This window comes from Rhinolophus sinicus, chromosome 15 (genome assembly GCF_057876585.1).
Source record: "Rhinolophus sinicus isolate RSI-liver-muscle chromosome 15, RSI-T2T, whole genome shotgun sequence".
NCBI lineage: Eukaryota > Metazoa > Chordata > Mammalia > Chiroptera > Rhinolophidae > Rhinolophus > Rhinolophus sinicus.
In genome coordinates this window covers 39727146-39745323 of record NC_142515.1, presented here as the reverse complement: position 1 = coordinate 39745323, position 18178 = coordinate 39727146, and the positions used below count along the sequence as shown (strand labels likewise).

General features: G+C 32.1%; 1 protein-coding gene across 3 annotated transcripts in view; it reads right to left on the bottom strand.

The window, feature by feature from the left end:
* The window catches only part of PHYHIPL (phytanoyl-CoA 2-hydroxylase interacting protein like), a 128093-nt gene that overhangs the window by 10542 nt on the left and 99373 nt on the right, over window positions 1-18178 (bottom strand). For all 3 annotated transcript variants that reach the window (XM_019731834.3, XM_074339442.2, XM_019731833.3), the window contains 2 exons: window positions 5179-5375; window positions 3187-3361 (listed from right to left, as the gene is read on the bottom strand). In XM_019731834.3, the coding sequence (XP_019587393.1) occupies window positions 3187-3361; window positions 5179-5343 (340 nt within the window). In that variant the 5' untranslated portion in view covers window positions 5344-5375. The remainder of the gene's footprint in view (window positions 1-3186; window positions 3362-5178; window positions 5376-18178) is intronic.

Sequence of the window (18178 nt, the reverse complement as noted above, 5' to 3'; positions counted from 1 at the left end):
TTTGTTTGGCACATTTTTCTCTGTACAAAAATATTTTTCTTATGGTTTATGGTTGTTTTCAGGATACTATTGCACCTTTTTTTTTACTCTTTGAAATGAAAGATCCTGAAACAAAACTTAAATAAGGAATACAGACTTTGCATAACTCAAGTAATGTCAATAGTACCATATAAACTTTTCTTCAATCAGCTGATAAATCGAATAAAAGAAGCTTATAACCTGCAATCAATAACAAATTTAATTTAAATAACAAAAATAATTTAAAGGAGTAGCAATAATAATAATGTTCATTTAATTTACTCTCTAAATCTATGAGGTTGGCAAGGTAGATTAACTATGACCATTTTAATGATGCAGAAATTGTGGCTTGTCGAAGTTTAGTGATTTGCCTAATGTTCATACAGCTAATATCTTAGAGACTAGGTCTCTGTCTCTTAGTTGATTGTTTTCGGGTACACAAGGCTCTTGAAAGTCTAAAGCGTCTCTCAAAATTACCTGATTTTTTTCACCAGCTTTTTGTTTTGAAATTGAGGATTGTTGTCAAGCTCCTGTACAAGAATCTAAGCAAAAATTTGGTCTATAAAGATTATAAGACTTTCCAAATATAAGCAACCTAGTTTAATTGTTCATAGTTTGTTTACTCACAGCTTCACTGGCTCAACAAACATTTATTCAGATTAGAACATATGATGTACAAGGTGCCATTCAAAATTAGATGATCAGGTTAAAAGATAAAAATATATTATTCTTCCTCTCAAAAAACTGACAGTCTAAGGGAAGAGATAAATATACAGACAACCATGACTCATTATGGGGTAAGCACAGGGTTTTATCACTGTCATAGACTAGGCTAGAAGTAGATTAGTCAGTGACATTCTATTTTATTTCCAATACTTTGCACAGTAAATAACACACAGTATGTGCTCAATAAGTGTTGAGTGAGTGAAATGTCCAGATTAAAAGGCAATTTATACAAAACAGCTTTCTCAAAATGTATAGAGTCAAGATTATTGATAAAGCTTAGGTAAAATAATCTCTGAATTATTTTGATACACTGAAACAAGCTTTCAACAGCTTTAGTTCCTCTTAGATTTTACTCATGGAAATAAAGATGCAAATTAATTTATAGAAAAATATTGTGGCACATTTAAAAGCTGACACTTTCCTTATTATTTACCTTATAACTTCCTTAGAAGAATTATGGGAGTATAGTTAAATAAAAGAGCAATAGGGAGATTACTCTAAATTAAAGTAAGAAGACATAAGGGTTTCCATCATATACACAGAAATAAAAAGTGTACTCACATAATTAAATAGATTGTAGAAGAGAGTAAATATGTATATCGATAAGACTGATAGATGATATAATTTATGAACTAGAAATGCCAAAGGTCTTCTTTAAGATAAAGAAGAAATAATATTTCACACCTTTCCCCAATGTCAAGTAGGGTTTTAGCAAGTAAATTATAGCTCATTTTAATGGACAAAACACTATAATACTGTTTGATGCAGTCCTATGGAAAACAGCTTGGGTTCAAACAATGTCACAAGAGACTGTCTTAAATCTCCCTGGGAGGGCACAATGAAAGTAGGTGGAAAGAAATGCAGTAAGAGAAGGAAACATGAGGTAGATTCCAAAGAGGAGCTTTAATTCAGGGAAAAAAAAAAAAAAATTGAAGAAATATATTAATTCCAACATGATACTTCAAATTTAAGTGATGTCAATGAGAATTCTTTACTCATTACTAATACAATATGGAAATCTTGAGCTATTTCATTACTGATTACTGGTCTATGATTAATACCATATTCATCTATTCTAAAATGTATTTTTTTTTTACCATTTTAACATCTCTGACATGAGTCTAGCAATAAATGTGATAAGAAAACACGGTTTCATAATTTAATTGGCAGTATTTTTTCTTAATGATACAAAAAATGGTGGATATTACAATCAATGACATCTTAGATAGGAAGAAATATGGTACCAGAGAGATTATTTTCCTTGCTTTTAAAAATTGAAATCCTTAGCAATCAAGGATGTTGTGTAATCCCTAGCAACTTTCTCACAGAATAAACAAAAAGGGTTGAAGATAAAATCAAAATAACACAGAATTAAATTTCACCCACTCAGCATTTTCATAGGAGAAGTTTTATACTGAGTTTGAGCAGTAGCTAATTCTAAGCACATACTGAGTCTAAAATAATACAAGTATGAGGTTGTGGGTGGAAAAAGCTGATTTATCTGAAAGATGCCACAGCTGAAGACAGTTGCTAAGCAATCTGCAACAGGTGAGGGGAATTGTTTCTAAGGCTTTTCCTACAAGCTCCTTTATGTTAAACTCTCAGCCACTCTCTACAATTTTTTAGAGGAAACAATTACCTAGATAAAGAGGAAACAAAGCACCATTCTAAGAGAAAAAAGGAGGAGATGACAGATGTATTCAGGTAGAGTTATATTTGTATCTCTTCAACATCTATTTAATAAATATTTGTTTCTTGATTGAATGAATAAACAAACATATAAATGAATGAGATGAATGGGAACATCTCCAATCTAATAGGTATTAAAGTACAGTTCCAGGTCCAAGGGGATGGGCTCTCCACATCAGATATCCCAATGCCAAATGGCTATGAGGTATTTGCTAATGAAGCAAAGACATATATGCACACACACATACACACAGAGGACACTAGTTTACATATAGATTGTCAGAACTCAAGTGAAAAAAATCCAATAACATTTCTGGTTAGGTACAGTCTTGAAATCTGTTGCTTTCCCCCTAATTAGAGAAGGATGTTTCTGGCTTCTTCCTTTCAATACTGGTGAAAAGAAAAAATGGAAAAAAAAAAAAAAAAGGAAGAAAAAAGCTATCTCTCAAAATATGCTGAGTATATTTTCAAACTGCATCAGTTTTTATCTGGAATGCTTTTATTTTGGAAAATCAAACTATGCCTGCAGTATAGAAGTAATTTAATGCCATTACCCAGATTTTGCTGAGAACTTCAGCTCCTTCCAATCAGTACAGCACTGTTCTGTTACACAATGCTAGTGGCAATGCAAAAATGACCAATGTGCCACACAACATCTTATAATTACATAAAGGAATTATATGTATATTTTTCTGTAATGAGCTTCCCAGAACTATTAAATAAGATTTTTTTCTATTACCTAAGTTCTCTTACCTGCTGTGCAGAATTCTATAATTTCACTCCATTCAGACACAACATAATCACCATCAACTTGTTTTGAGGCAGTCTGTACTGCTACCGTATACTCAGTTCTTGGGCTCAAAAACCAGTGCCCACGGACAGTCATTGGCAAGGGAACAGCTTTTGCCACTAATTTTGTTGGAACATCCTAAGAAAGGAAGAAAGGGAAAAAGGAAAAAAGGAAAAAGGAAAAAGGGAAGGAAGGAAGGAAGGAGTGGAGGGAGGAAGGGAGAAAGGAAGGAAATAAGTTAATTTACCAGTATAACTTGAATGAACTGAAAACAATGTAGGAGAACTTATTAAATTCCAAGCTAATAATAGAATTTTCCTGTTTAAAGATATTTAACAATTATTCGAATCTCTTATTTTCCAGATGTAAAACTAAGGCCCAACTTGATCAAGAGACATGACCAAGTTCATACATCTAGTTAATGACATAAGTGTACTTGGATTTTAGTTCCTTGATTTCCAGTATAATATTCTTCTCTGTACATTCCTTTTATATGCTCCTTAAAGCAACATTCTAATACTAAATGATAAAACAAAACAAAACAGAAACATGAAAGAAGTAAAATGAAATAGATTTAATATTTAAAAATATATTTATTTTATACTACCCAATAATTTTATGAGTAGCCCATTGCTAAATATTTGATATATGAAGGGATAGAACATTTTTAAAATAATTGAATTAGGTTTACATATAAAAGAGGTAATATTTACTTAATTTGTATTCAAGTATGAAGCCTATGTGTCCAGAAATATTTAGGTATTTCTAAACAACGACTAATAAAGTACTTAAACCTGTTTGTTGAATATTCACCACATATCCAAAGATATGGTATTCTAACTGTGGAATAAAGAAAGGCGGTCAAATCTTGACATCATTTAATGTTAACTATGTCAAAGCCAGTTTAAGAAGTCACCAGAAAGCATAATCAAAATTGGAACATAGAAAAAATAATGACTCATGAATCTTGTTCTCTCTCTCACACTTATCTGTATGTATAACCCTCACTTACAGTTAGTATGTATAACAGTACATCTAGTAAAACACATAATTTCCAGACAAGATAGTTCTTTCAAACGATTTGTCAAGTTAAATTTAGCATCAATATAAAAAACTAGACCATCATCAGTGAAAGTACTGAAACATAAGAAAGAATACTTAAACCAGGAAACTAGTATGGGTTAAGTAGATAGCATGAGAATAAATATCAGAGAATTGTTACATGTCTAGACATCTAAAGGTTAATTTTCATTGTCAAACCACAAAATGAAAGATTACAACCTTAATGTATTTTAACAAATACCTTCAAGTTTACAAGCTGTATCACATTCCTCTTTTGGCAGTTACAGGGAAAAAAAAATGTGTGCTTCAATAGAAAACTATGCATGGCATATAGCAAACTATTCTGACTATCTTCTGATTCTGTGGAAGCTATTTTACGACTGTAATTTGTAGATAACTGATAATTCAGTTATTCTTCTCTAAATACATGCAAATGAATTTTGTTCAGTAGAAGGACAACACTCCCCTCCTTCCCTTGCTCCCTCCTCCACCCCAAACCAGTTCTGCCTCCACTTGTTCATTTATTTCAATATCCTGATCTACAACTGTGTCTTTACTTTGGTCTATCCTTTGAACTGGTTGTAATACCTCATCACTTACCTCATTAATGAGTTAAATTAAATCTTTAACTCATGTTCATTTAACTCATGTCTGTATGAGAGTCATGATTTTATCTTTTTTGGGAAAAATTGTATTTTAATAATATACTTGGCATTTCATTTTCTTACAAAATTTCTTAGAGGGATACGATTTTAAATGATATGTAATTTTCATTCTTCCCAATGTCAAATACATCATATAAGTAATTAATACAATGTTACTACTTCTTTCAAAATGTCCTCGTACTTAGAAAGTTTTTAAGATGCAAATACAAGTATGGGTTAGGATTTTACCTTGTGTTTAAATTTATTGGAGTTCTTGTTCTCTTTTTTGTTAAGGTCAATGAAATAGTGTGTAATACGGTCCTTTGACTTTGAATCCATTTCCCATGAAATCTTGAATGAGTCACATGTAATATTACTTATTTTGATGTTATGTGGTACGGGAAGTTCTTCCATCTCTGCTATGCCACTGTCTTGTGATTTGTTCCCTGCAAAAAATAATGCACAGATAGTTAGTTTCCAACTAATGAATTTTTCAAGTTTGGGAGCTGTGTACATATTTCTGAACTCAACTATGTAATTACTAAATCTGAGATTTCATTTTGTTCATGAAATAATTTCAGTGTTAATGATAGAAAACAACGTTCACAAGGTCACATTACCAATAAAAAGCAGAACTAAATTAGTCCACACCATGTCTACATTTTCAATTTACTTTTCCAATTTCTACTTTCACAGAATGAAAACAAAAACACTGATGACCCATCTTTCTAATCTACAGAAGATTAGCCTTACATGGTAGGTTCCATCTGAAAAACAACAAGAGACCAGTTTTCCTATATAACCAATCAATTCTGCTCCAAAGTATTATCAGGTGTTTGGGCCTAGATGTCAGAAATGTTGATAATGAAGAGTCCAGTCAAATAAAGGAAATGGTTCTTTAAAAAGATCTATGAGGTATTAGAGACAGTCTGTAAAAATTGCTCCTCCTTTCCCCTTTTTGAAATTTGTATAAAGAAACAGCATATAATGGTTATATCACATATACAAATAATACTGAAGACCATTCTCTTACAAGTTACTATGTCAAGGATTACTCTAGGAATCTTTTTACCTGTCCTATCTTGATAAATTTAATTTTGAGTGCTAAGCCAATAGATAACGCTAAAAGAGAAAAAAATGATTGCTATGTTGATTGGTATTAAAATTTTGAAGAACTTATCTGAAATCTGGTTACTTTAAAGATTGTGTTGTACTTTTCCACTTAGGGAAAATTCTATCACTTTGGCTAAGAGTATGATGGATGAATATATATATATATATATATATATATATATATATATATATATATATATATATGGTCTAGCCAAGTTTATGGGAAAGACATTCTGGATCAAATTTTACTCCACTTCTTCCTATGTTCCCTTCCCCCAAGCCAAGATAAAATTCAGTGCCCCAGAAGAGGAAAAAAAATAAAATTGTTACTTAAATGATAAAAAGTGGTAGATTATAAATCAGCTACATAACTTGTTTAGTAACAGGATAAAATAGCAAGTTTTCATCAGAAAAAAATTAAAAACAATGAATGTCACTTTCCACTTTTAGATTAGATTGTAGTCATTGCCCACACACCCCCATCCCAATTATTGATATAAAACTTTTAATTATTCCCAGTATTATTAAATCTTTGACCCATATTGTCTTATCTTAATCTTTGTTGTAGCCAGAACCCAATGGCAATTGAAAATTAATTTCAAAATAACTTAAGTTCGTTATTATCATTTTTAGAATAATACTTTTAAAAATCCTTCGTTCTTCTATGTACTTCCCTCACACACCTGTTTCTCCAGATTCTCTCTCCAATAAAACTCCCAGAAAAATTACCCCCCATCTTTTTCTTTCCTTCCCACCTAGCCTCATTGAATCCCCAAATTGCTTCTGGCTTAAAGTCTTTCAAAAGTCAAGGGAAGGGAAGATACCAAGTGGAATGCTTTTAATGGTCTTGGGGAAGGGAAAGGCAATACATACACAAACAATAGTAATTTTTGTTTTGTTTAGAAAAGCTCACATTTTTACCTATTCTGGTTACAGTTATGTTTAAAATACAACACTAATGAAATATATTTCTCGACTCTAATGGTAGAAATTTCTGTAGAACTGATCTGCATTATGACTTTCCATATAATTTCACAACTGAGTGAAAAAAATAATTTAAGATCATTGAGAAAAATTAAGCTATTTTGTATTGGATCCAATTTAATGAAAATTTCAGTATAGTAACACTACATAAAATACTGTATTTTGCCATTTAAATTTTCACTATTATCTTAGTCAACCTTAAAGTTAAAACTAATTTATTTCCTAGAATACAATACTTTGTTTTCTACATTTTTTTCTTTTTATTAAAACTTGAGGGGAAAAATTATTGACATGTGGAAACTTTTGCTAAAATCATTTTTCCATTCAGAATATAAAGCTCTAACCGATAAAGAATTTGTTATATTAAGAACCTTCATTTTCAAGTTCTTTATCATAGTCCCAGTTCTTAACAAAGCCACTAGATTATCCTCTATGCAGCTTTCTTACTTGGGTAGAACAGGTAAAGAATTTTGCTTAAATTCGTCCTTAATTACGTGTAACATCCTTCCTCCTCACACTCTGATCATCAATATTTAACTGACATTTGGAGATAAGTGACAGAAGACAATGATGCTGTCTATAAAATTGGTGAGAGAGGGATCCAACATCAATGTACAATCAAATATACTTCCAAATGCAGTCTCCCTTTCTTTATTTTTTTATTAAATTTATTGGGGTGACAATTGTTAGTGAAATTACATAGATTTCAGGTGTACAATTCTGTATTACATTATCTATAAATCCCATTGTGTGTTCACCACCCAGAGTCAGTTCTCCTTCCATCACCATATATTTGATCCCCCTTACCTTTATCTCCCACCCCCCACCCCCCACCCCCCTTACCCTCTGGTAACCACTAAACTATTGTCTGTGTCTATGAGTTTCTGTTTCTCATTTGTCTGTCTTGTTCTTTTGTTGCTTTTGGTTTATATACCACATATCAGTGAAATCACATGGTTCTCTGCTTTTTCTGTCTGACTTATTTCGCTCAGCATTACACTCTCAAGATCCATCCATGTTGTCACAAATGTTCCTATATCATCTTTTCTTACCACCGAATAGTATTCCATTGTGTATATATACCACAACTTCTTTATCCATTCATCTATCGAAGGACATTTTGGTTGTTTCCATGTCTTGGCCACCGTAAACAAAGTTGCAATGAACAATGGAGCACACGTGTCTTTATCTCTAAATGTTTTCAGATTTTTTTGGGTAGATACCCAGGAGAGGGATTGCTGGGTCATATGGCAATTCTATTCGTAATTTTTTGAGGAACCTCCACACTGCCTTCCATAACGGCTGCACCAGTCTGCATTCCAACCAACAGTGTATGAGGGTTCCTTTTTCTCCACAGCCTCTCCAACACTTGTTACTATTTGTCTTGTTGATGATAGCCATTCTGACTGGGGTGAGGTGATATCTCATTGTGGTTTTGATTTGCATTTCTCTGATGATTAGTGATGTTGAGCATTTTTTCATATGTCTATTTGCCATTTGTGTATCCTCTTTGGAGAAATGTCTCTTCAAGACCTCTGCCCATTTTTCAATTGGGTTGTTTGTTTTTTTGTTGTTGAGTTGCATGAGTTCCTTGTATATTCTGGATATTAGCCCCTTATCGGAGGCACTGTTTGCAAAAATCTTCTCCCATTCAGTTGGTGGCCTCTTTATTTTGTTGATGGTTTGTTTTGCTGTGCAGAAGCTTTTTAAGTTTCATATAGTCCCATTTGTTTATTTTAGCTTTTACTTCCATTGCCTTTGGAGTCAAATTCATAAAATGCTCTTTGAACCCAAGGTCCATAAGTTTAGTACCTATGTTTTCTTCTATGCAGTTTATTGTGTCAGGTCTTATGCTTAAGTCTTTGATCCATTTTGAATTTGCAGCCTTTCTTTCTTAGTAAGACTTCATCTTAAGGGTAATTCTAGCTACATTTCTCTACTTTGCATGCCAAATGATTCTAATATCTGTGGCTCTACTGCTGAATGGAAATACTGAATGAAGAATAAATGGTACTTTTATCTGTTCAAAATATGAAAATTTCTTTTCAGAGCATTTCAAAAGTACTTTTCTAAGAACAGCAATTATTGAAACGTGAGCTGAAAACACTGCCAAATTATACAAATATATTGGATATGTATGGCTTGTCTCTCACTAAACTTAAATCCCCTTTCAAAAGAATAATCAGATTTTAAAAACAGCTTTATTGAAATATAATTCACAAACCATACACTCATTTAAAGTGTACAATTAAATGGCTATTGTAGTAGATTCACAGAGTTGTGCATCCATCCCCACAATCATAGAACATATTTTTACCCCCAAAAGAAACCCCACACTGTAGCTATTACTCTTCAACCCCAACCCCTACTCATCCCTTCTCCTCAGCCCTAGGCAACCACTAATCTCTTTTCTGTCTCTCACATTCGTCTATTTGGACACTTCATATAAATGGATCATACAACTCATACTGTCCTGGCTTCTTTCACTAAACGTAATATTTTCAAGGTTCATTCATGTAATGCAAGTACTTATTTTTATTGATGAATTATATACCATTGTATGGATACACTAGCTTTTATCGACTTATCAGTTGATGGATATTTGATCTGTTTCTACTTCTCAACTATTATAAGTGATGCTGCTATGAACGTTCATGTGCAAGTTCTTGGGTGTATAAGGAGAAATGGAATTGCTGATTCATATGGTCACTCTATGTTTCATTTGCTGAGGAACTACTAGACTGCTTTCCAAAGTGGTTGCACTGATTCCTACCAGCAGTGTACAACAGTCTAATTTCACCATATCCTTACCCACACTTATTATAAACTGTCTAATTTTGTTGTTTGTACTTTTGGTGTCATATATAAGAGACCACTGCTTAATCCAAGGTCACAAAGATTTACACCTAAATTTTCTAAGAGCATTATAGTTTTAACTCTTACATTTAGGTTTTTTTTTTTTTTATCTATTCTTAATTTTTATATTTGGTGTGAAGCAGGGGTCCAGCTTCATTCTTTTTCATGTGGATATGCAGTTGTCCTCGCATCATTTATTAAAAAGACTTTTCTTTCCTCATTTAATTGCTTTGGCACCCTTGTCAAAATCAATTGGCCATAAACATAAGGCTTATTTCTAAACTCTCAATTCTATTCCAATGATCTACATCTCAAGTCATAATCCATTACCACGCTGTCTTGATTACTGTAGTAGCATTGTAGTATGTTTCAAAATTGAGAAGTTTGAGTCCTCCAGTTTTGAACTTTTTTCAAGATTACTTTGATCTCACTTATATATGGAATATAAAGAACAAAATTAACGAGCAAACAAAACAGAAAGTCCCATACAGTCAGAGAACAGATGGGAGGTGTTTGGGGGGCTGGGTAAGAAAGGTGATGGGATTAAGAAACACAAATTGGTAGTTACAAAACAGTCACAGGGATGTAAGGTACAGCATGAAAAATACAGTCAATAATATGGTAATAACTATGTATGGTGTCAGGTGGGCACTAGACTTATCAGGGGATCACTTCAATGTCTAACAACTAATGCTGTATACCTGAAACTAATAAAAAATAATATAAAATAATACCAACTGCAAACTGTAATTGAAAAAAAATCGACACAGGGATTTAAAGTACAGCATAGAGAATATAGTCAATATTATAATAACTACGTATAGTGTCAGCTGAATAATAGACTTATTGGGGTGATCACTGTGGGGACAGAGCCCCAGAAAGTAGTTTACAGGCTCTCAGCCTCACGTGGAAGGGTGCTGGCTGGGATAGTAGATGGCCGTCAGCTGTGGCTGATTGGCCGTCAGCTGTAGCCAGTTAGCCAATTGGCCGCTAATATAACTGCTGCGGCTACGGAGGAGGCCAAGGAGAGCCAAGGAGAGTAGATGAGCAGAGTCGAGGAGAGTGGAGGAGAGTCATGGGTCGGTTGGCAGAAAAACAGGCAGCAGGTCCCACGTCCGGTGAACCCAGCCTCCAGTGATACCATAGTGGTATGACTCCCCTACCTACGGCTCCGTGGGTGTTCCTTTTTGGCCTCACCATATCCTGCGTTCTTGTGTGGGGAGAGGGAGCAGAGAACCCGCAGGCCGCCCCGCACGACAAATGGCACAGCGAGCAGGGTCTCCCGCACGACAATCACTTTGTGAGGTATGTAAACTTAGAGGTAAGCAGATGTTCTATATTCTCATTCTTAAAGTTACATTGAAAATGTGGGATTTAGATCACAGTATTTTTTTTTTCTTGATAATTTCTACAAAATTTCTGGATTGGGAGATTCCGATTTTGGTGGCTGTCATAACCTTAGCTACATAGAAATCAGATTTATTCATTTCAAACACTATTTACCCTTTGCTAAATTTAATCACTGTCAGAAAGCACTTTTTGTATTTTTAACTTTAGTAAAACTTCCTGAAAACAACCTGTTGGGATCTGTATATTAACTCAAGGAAACTTTCATAAGGTCACTAAAAATCAGAATGTGATATCTGTCTTCTTGGAAGATTTTAAAATAAAATCTCTATCTTGGATGAATGTTGCTATACGTTTATCAGGTGGTTGCACTGAGTGGTTTCTCACATTGACCTTGATGAATCATTCAGATTTGTAAAGCTACTTAGAGATACTTATCATTATCACTGCTACTTAGTCATGTGTCCCGTCATATTTATTTGTCAGTTATTATGACTTTTACTAAGTACCAGTTATTTAAATATCAAATGGATGCAATAAAAGAGGTGCAATGATGTGTGAATTAGCTACTGCCCCAAGGATATAAAATGGAGAAGAATGTGGAAAATGCTGAAATAAAAGTTATTACATAACTTAACTGAAAATGCTTCACAAAACACGTGACACTCTTCCTGTAGAAGTAAAAATTTGTTTAAGATATAATTGACATATAACATTGCATAAGTTTAATGTGTACAATTGGGTTAATTTGATACATGTATATTAATATACTGGGGGTGTCAAAAATATGTATACAAGTGGACACTTTGGTCAACGTGGCTCAAGCAGTAGTTCGCCGTAATCAAGTGTCTGGATGCTGATGGTAACCACTTTGAGCACCTCTTGTAATTGCAGAAGTCAAACGTGACTTGTATTCATCTTTTGTTATCAGTACATATTGAGTATTACAATTTTAATACAGTTTTCCTTTCTTAAAATGTGTATATATTTTTTGGCACCCTCTGTACATATTTCTATATTGCAATATGATTATCACCATACAGTTATGCTAATACTTCCATCATATCCTATAATTATCATTTCCTTTTTGTGGTGAGAACATGTAATATCTGGTTTCTTAACAACTTTGAAGTATATGATACAGTATTGCTAACTATAATTATAATGCTGTGAGAAGCAGAATTTCAACAGGTGAAGACAATACTGGAAAAGTTGAGGACATGGCATTCTAAATGAAGGCCATAGAAAAAGTATTAGGAAACAGTGCATTTTGCTTAATTCAGCACATGGTATAGGATGAAAATACATAGTGAGAATGCTTAAAAAAAGACTACAAATATGTCAACAAAGTTAAGAAATTATTTCTAAGGAAAAACACTTAGGTTGATTTAGGGAGTTCAACAGGTACAATACTCAAGATAAAATTTCATTAAAATGCATCCTCAGACTCACAGCTCAAATGTGCTCTTCAAACATACCAAGACAGCAGATTTTAAAGAAAAAGCAGTATTTAAGCATCCAGTATAATTCCACATATTTAAGAAGATCCTTGAGAAGTACATACATACAAGCTCTGTATCTAAAGGAACTTGAAAGGATCTAGACTAAAACTTTTTTGTGTACCAAATAATAACCCCATTTCACATCTACTTTCAGTATCAAATGCTTTGATCTATGCATATAATAACTAGTGTTGCAGCACTATGAATTTCTATATGTTAGTAAAATACGTTCAATATATTTTATAAATTATCCATTTTATAAGAAATAGAGATTCTTAAAATTTGCATGTCCCCCCCCCCCCCCCACCTCAAGAATTAGAAAAGCTATTCTAAACTAACACTACCCATTCAATCTTACTCCTTTAGTTTTGGGCCATGTTCCAGAATAGAATTCCCAAAACTAAATACACACACACACACACACACACACACACACACGTATATAAATACATATATACATATATATGTATGTATATTCATCTGTGTAAATACACAATACACACATACTGATATAATACTTTTCTTTTAATAGCTTTGTATAGATTTTAAATTGTTTGATTATCAAAGTCCTTAGCTAAGTTCCTTAGAACCTGAAATGTGTTCTTTAAATTTATCTTTTTGAAAGATATACCAGAGAAAAAAGTTACTTGGTTATCAAGATTATTTCATGAAGTATACTCTCCAGTTTGATTAATCAAAAAAAGCAGTTTTATCTTGAATAAAGATTAAAAGTGTCACCTACATAATAAACTCTGGCAAAAACCGCAATACAGCATGTTTCTATGTATTGAGGACCTCTTTGTTTTCAGCATATTCTTTGCACCACTGTTCCTTAGCGTCACCAGTTTTGTTGTGAAGTGAATAATTTTTTCTTCCTCGTATTATCGTCCCTAGAGTGCTATAATAGAAGCCAATCTAAAATCTTAGTTACAGGTCTCAAAAGGGTAAATGACTTAGTTTTGAATAAAGTAAGAGAAAGAGTGTTTTAAAAAGTTAATAAAGGTAGTTACTTTTAATAATAAGTCTTCAGCTGTTCTTCTAAGGAAAAAAATTGCAGGTGTTAGATTCACCTCACTTAAAAACAACAGCCAGGATCAATTTTCTCATGTCTATTTTCCTTCCTAAAGTTTAATGATTAAAAAATCTACTACCACAGTACAGATAAGAGGGTTGGTTTTATAATTAAAATTACATATGTGTGTGTGTGTGTGTGTGTGTGTGTGTGTGTGTGTATATATATATATATATATATATATGTGTGTGTTTAAATAAATATACATTTTAATAATTTTCATTACAAAGTAAGAAATATAGCCAGCTGGTACAAAAGTACTTTCCTCTTCATAAAAACTTTAAAATGCTGCAACACTTTTAAAGTATGAAAGAAATTAGTTTTTCTTCATGAAAGAAAAACTAATTAAAACAGTAATAAAATTCAAAATAGTAACCACAACAAAACCTGAAACTGTTCTCTGCTTTATTTACAATAAACTCTCAAAATCAAAATAATCTTAGTGGTAACACTGAATATTGTTAGAACTTTAAAGAAAAAATACGAAGAGAATAAAAATCATTTGTAATATCTATACTATTCACATATGTGCATAGTGTTTTGTAACCTATATGTTTTGTAACCTTTTGTAATGTATTAAGTGTTTTTTCCTTAATACATTGTGAAAATTATTCCATGACTATATATAATTCTAATCTTGATGTATTCTATTCTATTAATCAGTCATCTTAATAGTGGACATGTCAATTGTTTCCAGTCTTTTCCTGAGTAATACTTCAGTCACCATTATTCTATGTGAATTTTGTTCACATCTATGACTATTTGGATAAATCCCAAGAAGTGCAAATATTGAATCACATGTGTTTTCATCAATTTGTAATCCCAGCTACACATTTTAGAGTGCCTACTTTTTCACCCTTATCAATTCCATTTATTGCTATTTAAAAAATATATGTGTTGATGGGAAAAATTGTTTTATCTTAAAGAAAGCAAAAAAATGAGACGACCTACACTTCACACCTTACACAAAAATTTGCTAAAATTGATATAAAACATAAACATAAAAAAAAGCATTTAGGAGAAAAACACATAAAGTCTTTGGGAACTAAGTATGATTCATAAAAGGAAAAATATTCAGATCCTTATTTTGTTCACCTACTCGAAGTTCCCTTCTACCATTGTTTCAGCTAATTTCTCCTTATGTGTCTAAAACTTTTTGCCATCTAGATCTTTATGTGACAGTATGTGTGTGTGCATGTACATATGTGTGTGTGTATGTTTGCTATATCTTATTGGGGATTATAGTTTTCAATTAAAAATGATCATTTTATTAATAAGTGTAAAATATTAACTAAAATTTGAAATAATTTGTATTCTGCTTTATTTCAATTTGTGTGTGTGTGTGGAATACCTTTGTTTATTCCTGCATTTTATTTTTTGCTTTAAATCTTTTTTGGGTAACTTTGTTTTAGCTGTATCTTTTGTATTTTCACTCAATTTGAGAAAATTTGTCTTTTAATAGAAGTATTTAATTCACATGTATGATTCTTCATGCCTATGAGATCTTATATTTTGTATGTTTTTTTCTTCTTTGCTGTTCATTTGGTTCTTTCACTATATGGGCTCTATTTTCTTTGAAATCTCTTTTCTCTAGAAATTTGAAAGTTATAAATTCCATTTTTTATACTACTAGAAGATATATTTCTTTAGTATCAAGGGTGAAATAAGTATCCATTAAAACATTCCATATATTAAATGAAGAAACAGGTAATTTTCACTTTTGAATTTCTGATGGTGTACTCTAGATTTTAGATCCAACATATCTTAATTTTTTACAAAAATAAACTAATTCTGAAAGTTGGAAATCAAAATTTTAGTTATATTAAATCTGTAAAACGTGTAGAGATACCACTAAGTAATGTGTAGCAAAAATGATAAAAATAATGACTAAATTCAGTGATATAAAAAACATCAGTTTAATTAACTGTTTAGTTCAGATTAAGATTTCAAAGGAAAATTTTGATAGCATCCTCTTATAGCAAGTAAAAAGATCTATCCTATAGCAGACCTAAAAATGTCTGCCATAAATTTTGTTGTTAAGGACAATTTCCCTCTATTTTCATTTTTTCTTATTCATTTTGTCCATGATCTTGTAAAAGGAACTAGTTTGATATTTATGCTCAAAATTACCATTTTACTTGAGATTCTTTAATCCATTTTAAAAGTATTAAGTTTTCATCAAACTTTTTTTTTTTTCACTTGAACTCTTTCTGGCAGCAATGACCAGATTACTCTTATGCAGTTTATTATAATATTATCAGATAAAAGTAAATAGTAGAGCTATTATTTTTAGAGCTACTATTTATATTTATTAGAATTATACAAACTACTCTTTCTGATCAGGTCAATAGTTCAGGTCAATAGATCAAGATTTAGTCAATAGTTCTTAGATCTTCTCATGCAACAGACCAGCAAAATTTCAAACAAAACCAAGGACTGTTTTTGTTTTGTGAAGTAAGAGTAAATATAAAACTATAATTTTCCATAACTAAACTAATATTTGCATATCTTATTACAATCACAATTATAAATTACATTTTAACATCAAATGTAGAAGTACTTAATCTCAAAAAAGACAGTCTTATAATTGAATAAAAAATAAAATTGAATAAATTTAACTTTAAGAAGAACTCACTAAATTTTGTATATGAGTATTTATCTCATTTAATAGAAAACTGATGAAAGCTTCTCTATGGCTTGGTACTAGTTCCAAGGACTGGTATTTGAAAACAATTTGATATAGTTTAATTACCCTTCTTTATAAATAAATAAACTAAGACTCAGGGAAACTAAATAATGTGGCTAGAGTTAAACAGTGGGTAATTAAAAGAAACACATGCACGTCCATGTCTTTTTTCTTTCCAAGTCCATGGATTTTTCATTACATTGTGTTCTCTCTCCCAGTTTAGTTTCTTATTGGGTTTTTATTTTGAATATTGTGTGCTATATGTGTAATCAAAGAAGTGTGGGAAAAGATGCCAGTGGTCAGATCAATTAAATTCACAATTTGGACATTGTATAAAGCCTAAAAGATGATAATAGACCTTAATATATTGGCAATTTAATTGGACAGCTTAATGATAATTCAAACTGAAATTTTAAAATTTCACATGGTACTGTTTCTCTGACACTTTCACTTAATTCATTAATTCCTAAATTCTAGAATTAAATCGAATGATTTTCTAGTAAAAATGTATGTTAGTCTACACTTTTACTGATTTTGATCCCTCAGCCCCTACACAGGGAATATTTGGCAATGTCTGGATATATTTTTGATCAATACATTTGGGGAGGTACTATTGGAATCTAGTGAGTCTACAGTGTGGAGTTTCATCGGTCTATAATATAAAATATCTAATCAATTCAATCAGTTAAGTTAAAAAGCTGAAGTCAACTGTTTAATGTCAGTGTATATATCCTTTGGAAAATAAACTAAACAGTTAATTAAAATGATGTTTTTTATATCACTTTTTTATATCACTTTTTTTGTGCAAGTTAGTATGAACAAAGTTCACAGTATGCGGTCAAGTGGGAGCCTGAACACCGCAGGAAAAGTGGCATTTTTGCCAGATGATTCCCATTTTTTGAAGGACACCGATAACAGTGGACGAGCACACACCATGGCAGGGAGAGGAGATAGCCATGCTCCTCTCAACTGGGTGGCTCCCACAGAGAAAAAAAAAAAAAAAGAGTCCTGGGCTTGTTTTAAATCCATGTGATAGTACTTCTTTACTACGGGAATTCCAATTCATTTTTCAAGAAAGCTTTATGAGGCACTATTTTATTCTTCACCAATGATGAAACTTCATTTATCGAACCAGTTGCAAGACTACTGAAACCTCCTGTTACCAATGCTTTTCGTAGCTTCTCATTACTCCAGAGGTCAGGAGTTACAAATGGAGGACACAAAAATTCAACTGTCACAATATTATGAAAATGGTTTTACAGGGAACTTTGGCACTTGAATATTAATGAAAACCTTTCCATCTAAACCTTTCCTGTAAAGGCAATCTATGTGATCAAAGCAGAGGAATATGACCACCCTGGAACCTCAAACTCTGAAGTCCAAAGAGCTAATATTTGAAAGACTCTGAATGTAATTAATTTATAATTCTCATGGATTTCAGAGATTTGAACTTTTGTGTGAAACCATCAACAAAATAAAATGGCAACTTATAGATTGGAAGAAAATATTTGTAAACAATATGTCTGATAAAAGATTAATACTCAAAATGTATAAGGAACGCCTACAACTCAACAGAAAAAAAAATTCCACTAAAAATGGGCAAAGACCTGAAAAGACATTTTCCCAAAGAAGACATACAAATGGCCAACAGATAAGCAGGTATATGAAAAGGTGCTCAACATTACAAAT